Source organism: Cyprinodon variegatus, unplaced genomic scaffold (assembly GCF_000732505.1).
Source record: "Cyprinodon variegatus isolate N-32 unplaced genomic scaffold, C_variegatus-1.0 Scaffold1043, whole genome shotgun sequence".
Classification (NCBI taxonomy): Eukaryota; Metazoa; Chordata; class Actinopteri; order Cyprinodontiformes; family Cyprinodontidae; genus Cyprinodon; species Cyprinodon variegatus.
Genome location: NW_015151496.1, coordinates 78229 through 83903, shown reverse-complemented (window position 1 = coordinate 83903; position 5675 = coordinate 78229). Strand labels below are relative to the sequence as shown.

Here is a 5675-nt window from a genome sequence, read left to right as displayed (position 1 = left end):
ATGGATGGATGGATAGGTCAATGGATGGATGGATGGATGGATGGATGGATGGGCCAATGGATGATTGGGCCAATGGATGGATGGATGGATAGGTCAATGGATGGATGGATGGATGGATGGATGGATGGGCCAATGGATGGATGGATGGATGGATGGGCCAATGGAAGGATGGATGGATGTGTCAATGGATGGATGGATGGATGGATGGATGGATGGATGGATGGATGGAACATTAATTAATAAGCAGATGTTATGACAAATAAATGGATAAAGTAATGGATGGAAAGACAAATGGTTGGACGATAAACAGAGTTCAGACATAAACATCTTAGCTACAAACAAAACTTCTAAAGATCAAATTTAAAGTAAAAGTTTGTTTCCTGTTTTTTTTCTTTTGCCAAACTGCATACTCTGGACATACCAATGAACTACACTTTAAAAACCTTGTTTGTCTGACAAAGTTCCATATCTTAGACACAATTCTAAGAAAAAAAAAAACCACCAAATAAAACTCCCCTGAAAGTATTGAGATACTGGAGGAAAAATGTGTGAAAAAGTATTTGACTCTAAATCATCAGAAAGACAGAGGAGTTACTTTTAAAGATAAATGTGGCTGCTGGGAAGAAAAGCAACAAGCTTTGTAGAAATGTATCGCAGAGCTGCTTTAACGTTCAAGCTCTGGTAAGTTTCAGAATATCACACATTTTTCTCACACATTTCTATCAGTTGAGTGTCTGAGAAGGATGCATTAACAGAACTGAATAACTCTGTAATGACCCCAGGGTAGAACTTGAGGCAAGCCATGACGCACAACAGACTATGCAACAACTAAAAAAAAAATCAGTTTCTGAACTACATGGTGAATTCCCCATCCCACACAGACAAAGAAGCTGACTTGTTTAGTTTAGCTTGTTTTCCACTGCCTGACATGAATTTGGCTGAAATTGTGAAGCAGCCTCATTGATCAGCTTCAACACGTCTGATAACGTGCGGCTCTTCTAACACAAGGTCAGCAAGTAATCTCCGGAGCTGGTCTGTATTTTACAGACACTTGTGCCTATGAACCCCTTCAGCTAATGTGAAACATTTGGAGGCAGGTGGTAGAAACACGTTGGGATTTTTCGTATGACACTTTTGCCAGGTTCACAAATGGCCTTATGTATTAAAAACGGACCTCCTACTAGAACGTATGCCAAACCAAAGTAATACACAGATTCCTTATCATCACTGTTGATTTACATATCTTGCTAAAGTATAAAAATCTCCTGATCGGTTTTACTTTCATTTATTTTATATTGCTCTTATGTGGCAGTGCAACAGAAAGTGATGCATGGTTGTAAAGTGGGGAAAAGAGCTGCTTTTATATCCTCTCCACCTTAAGGGCTGGTTATACTCCTGCAGCAGTGTGTTGCAGTTAGCTTGTCGCAGGTATGACGCAAAAACATTTTTGATTTATGTTCAATATTGAAGCGTGGTCTGCGCTATCCAGATACAGCCGAGGAGGAGAGGAAGTGGGGGCAAGTTTGTCTGACAACGGAGGGACATGAGGGCCAAAAAGAGTGGGGATCCAGGTGGAAAATGGTCCCAGCGTTCTCACGCACCTCCCTTTTCTAGCTCATAAACTTCATGAGTCGTTTTCCACAATAGCGGTCATACAAACAAAACACAGCCAGTAAGGTACCAAACAGGAAATACGCATGAGTAGAGCAGATGTAGATTTGACCAATCAGAGGCCTGCAATGTGGGAGAGGAGCTGCAGAGTGTCTGCGGAAGGGACGGGGACGACTCCTATGCAGAGGACCTAGTTTCAAAGTATAAATCAGCCTTTAGTAGGAGCATTATTTAACAGTAAAGGAACCCAGTGAGACTCTGGAGGAGCTGCAGGGAGAATCCATCATGAGGACGTCTATTTCTGGAAATTCTCTGGACTGAAAAGAACAAAACAAAATTTTTGTCCCCTAAACGGAAAATGCCCCCTGAACACACCATCTCCACTGTCAAACATGGAGTTTTATAAAATTTCAAACTACTGTAGTTATCAATACGCAGGAAAATGTTCAATACTCGATTCTTAGATACCACAGTGATAGAACATGACAAATAACTAAAGGCATTTTTTTAAAATGAGAAATCATGTTTTTTAATATCAACATGGAAGATGTTTTCTCAACAGCATCATACATGATAGCTGAATAAATGTGCAAATTAATACAAAAAATATTATATATACCAAAATATAATAACAAGGCGGTTAAAGCATTATTCTTTCAATTGACCAAAAATTAGCAAAAAATATTTGTCTTAGTATCGATACCATGCCAAATTAGGGTTGTATTTGGATACAGCGTTTCACAATTCAAGTTTTTTGAATATTATTATTATCTTTTTAATCTTGAGGACTTGATTAAGTTAAATTGAGGGAAGAAATGGTGGAAAAAAACCTCAGTGGCTGCAGAATATTTAAAGTCTGGGGTGGGAACGTGACAATTGGATGCATTTTAATGCTTTAGAAGGGCTCATTTGAAAATGAAAGAAATTCTCTAAAACCACTCTGACCTCAGTTTGAGCCTGTTTGCAAAAAAAAAAAGAAAGATTTAACATAAACATTCAATCTCTTGATATGCAAAGTTGGTTTTAAATTTCAGATTTTATTAATAAAACCCCAACAAAAACATTGAGTTTTATGGTTTTAAGAAAGGCATAAAAGAATCTGGGCACCATATATAGATGAATTCCACATTCTTGAAGTTAACTTGACAAATATAGAGGGTTCTTCCTGCTGGAGCCAGCTCCTCAATCTGATTTCCATTTTATAGGAAATAGAAAGCGGAAGAAAACAGCAGTGGAGTTGTCTAACAACATTATCAGTCAAAGTGACTAAGTTATTATATATTTTGATGAGTCTGTAGAAGTCCACTGGTGATAACAAAGCAGACAGGGACTTTAAGATTAGTAGTTCCCCTGCTGTGACTCAATGGGCCAAAGATTGCTTCTGATTTCACTTTTAATTGATTACTTTCCCTTTCATTACCCGCAGCGAGGAAAGAAGCAGTGCTGTTTGATTTAGTTGAGCTGCAAACTTGTCCATCAAGAAGTATCAGCCATGCCTTTTCTTTTAGTGCTTTGTTGCTAAGAGAAATCTGCAGACACGTTATGATTATTTCAGAAGATAAGACATTTATTGAAGCCCTGGAGTCTGAATTACCTCCAGCATTTCTTTTTTTTTCACCTTTTTGGACAACATCTGCAGCCTTCTTAAGAGCAGCTCCACGCTGCAGCCCCCGCTTGCCCAAATGGCTCCAATATGCTCCACTCCCCTCCTTTTATGCACAAGGCTAAGCTCAGTTTCGCTCAACAAACCCAGCTGACAGAGGCAGGGGCAGCAACTTCTTCCTCTTAGAGATTGCTTCATGAAATGTGTTGTTTGACAAGCCTGGTCTGGTAGAAATGCCTCCACTAGTGTCTGACAAGTCAAAAAACTTCAGTAAACCTGAACAAAAACGTACTAATCCATAATTTAAAAGCTTTTTCTTGAATTTATGCAAATCTTTGCATTTCTTTTAATAAAGTTGTCTGATATTGGAGATGCAAGCAGCTCTTTTAAAACCCTAGATATGGAGAGGCTACCACAAACAGCACCACCAGGTAAGCAAAGATGCAGCCATGCCAAAACCTCCTCCCACTCATCAATCCATAAAGAAGAAAAAGTTTTATTAAGACTTTAAAAACACAGAATATGACAGATTTCTGTTTTAGAAATAAAATTAGGTTGTTCTAATTTCCTTTAAAGGACAGATCTTAGACCAAAGTAGCACAAAGTTTTTATAGAAATGGACCTTTAAGTGGGAAGCAGCTCCTACCTGTGAGATGGACATATTCAGGTAGACAAAGAGCCCAGTGGTGGACGCAATCTGCAAGACCACCACCACAATCACCACCATGGCCAACCACATTTTGGACGGTGCCTCCCGGCGCGTGGACCCACTCGGACCTCCCGTGGGAACCATCATGTAAGTTGTAGACTCGCTGCTTACGGATCTAAAGTAATCCTGGTTCTGCTGGTGGTGGTGCTGCTGCGCGCTTGGAGTGGCCATGGCTTTCCCGACGCATGAGGGGAGCATGAAGTCTGGAACAACAACAGCCTCCACGGAGAGTGGGAGAGTGAGTGGGAATCGGAGGAAAATGAGAAGTTAGTTTTCCATGCGTCCGCCAGCCAGTGGGTTCGTTCACACTGGAAGCGCAGCGCGGCGCGGCGCAGCAGAGGAGAGGCGCACAGAGAGCGACCGGCGGAGAGGGTTTAAAGTGTGGATGTGTCCATGTCTGCTCAGCTGCTGGATTGGAGGAGGCAGCTGGGCTGGTGGGCTGAAAACCGAGGGAGCTCTGAGCGGAGGGGCAGGCTTAACCTCTTCATCACCCTGGAGCTTTACAGGAATGCGCGCGGACACCTACACACACACACGCGCGCGCACACATTTTACTTTTGGTTTCAGTGAGATTCAAGGACTATAATGCCACTCTCTGCCTAAACACATCAATAACAGGAATAGTGTGATAGAAATCCGGTAACCTGCTATAATTACTAAAAATATTAAATTTAATTTATTTCTATATCGCCCTGTAAATAACCATAATAATTATTTATAGTGAAATTAAATTACATCCATCACTGCACTTTTATATCCTCCAAATTATTATCATTTTTTACCTTTATCTCCATATTGCAAAGCCAGCTCTATTTTTTCTATTTTACTCTTTTAATTTATTTATTTCTTTTATTTTCTTTCTTTTTTTGTGTGCAGCTTCCTTAAAAAAATCCTTCAGATTTAAAAAATGTTGCTATAAAGAATTTAAGACCCAAACAGTTCATTTTATTACAGGTTATAGATCAAGTGTCCCCTACCGCCAGAGGGCGCTGTTTTCTCTTGTCTTAAAAGACCATTGATGCAGTTCAAACATCAGACTTTAACATTACATCAATTTATCAAATATTACTTCAATTTCCAAAGATACAAAAAAGAGGACACCCCATTAAATGATCAGCTCTTTATTATTAATTGCAAGTCTTCTATTAAATGAGATCATTATTTATTAACAATTTGTCTTTTACACATAGGTTGGATTTGTTTGTTTACATAAATAAATACTATATGCAATTTGGAAATGAACAAATAGTAGGTTAAAGAACAAAGTAATAAACATTTGAGTGAATATTATACATTTAAACTGGGTCTGGTGTCTATATGTATAATAGTAAAGACAATAATTATATAATAATTAAAGATACCCTCCCAGTATCCAGTTTCACTCCCATTTGGTTGATATATGCAGGGATGTATTGTTTTCTGATATTATAAGGAAGTTCCCCACTTTCAGCTCTGAAGAGTTTCCACCGCATACAGCCTGCTTTGGTTCACCCCACAGCATCACCTGCACTTTGACTGTTTATTTTTTAATCCTCACCCAATCGTCTGTGGATGTTCTGCTATGTTTTTGGTCATTGTCGTGTTGCAGGGTCTAACTCTACTTCAGCTCCCATTTGTTTTACAGATGGCCTCATGTTTTGTCACAGGATCTTGTGTAATTGATGATAAGTAAGTTGTGGGCTCGCTAGCAAATCCTTCCCAAGCACAAGATTTCAAGCCAAGATTTTTTTTTTTCTACCTTCCAAATAGTTA

At 39.3% G+C, this 5675-nt stretch overlaps 1 protein-coding gene across 2 annotated transcripts in view; it reads right to left on the bottom strand.

Moving 5' to 3' along the window:
• LOC107101000 (tumor necrosis factor ligand superfamily member 10-like) overlaps positions 1-4373 on the bottom strand; it is a 95213-nt gene extending 90840 nt beyond the window's left edge. Inside the window, exon 1 of one of the 2 annotated variants that reach the window (XM_015399728.1) lies at positions 3861-4373. In XM_015399728.1, the coding sequence (XP_015255214.1) occupies positions 3861-4121 (261 nt within the window). In that variant the 5' untranslated portion in view covers positions 4122-4373. The remainder of the gene's footprint in view (positions 1-3860) is intronic. The other variant, XM_015399729.1, reaches the window with a different exon arrangement.
• Between the last annotated feature and the right edge of the window lie 1302 nt (positions 4374-5675).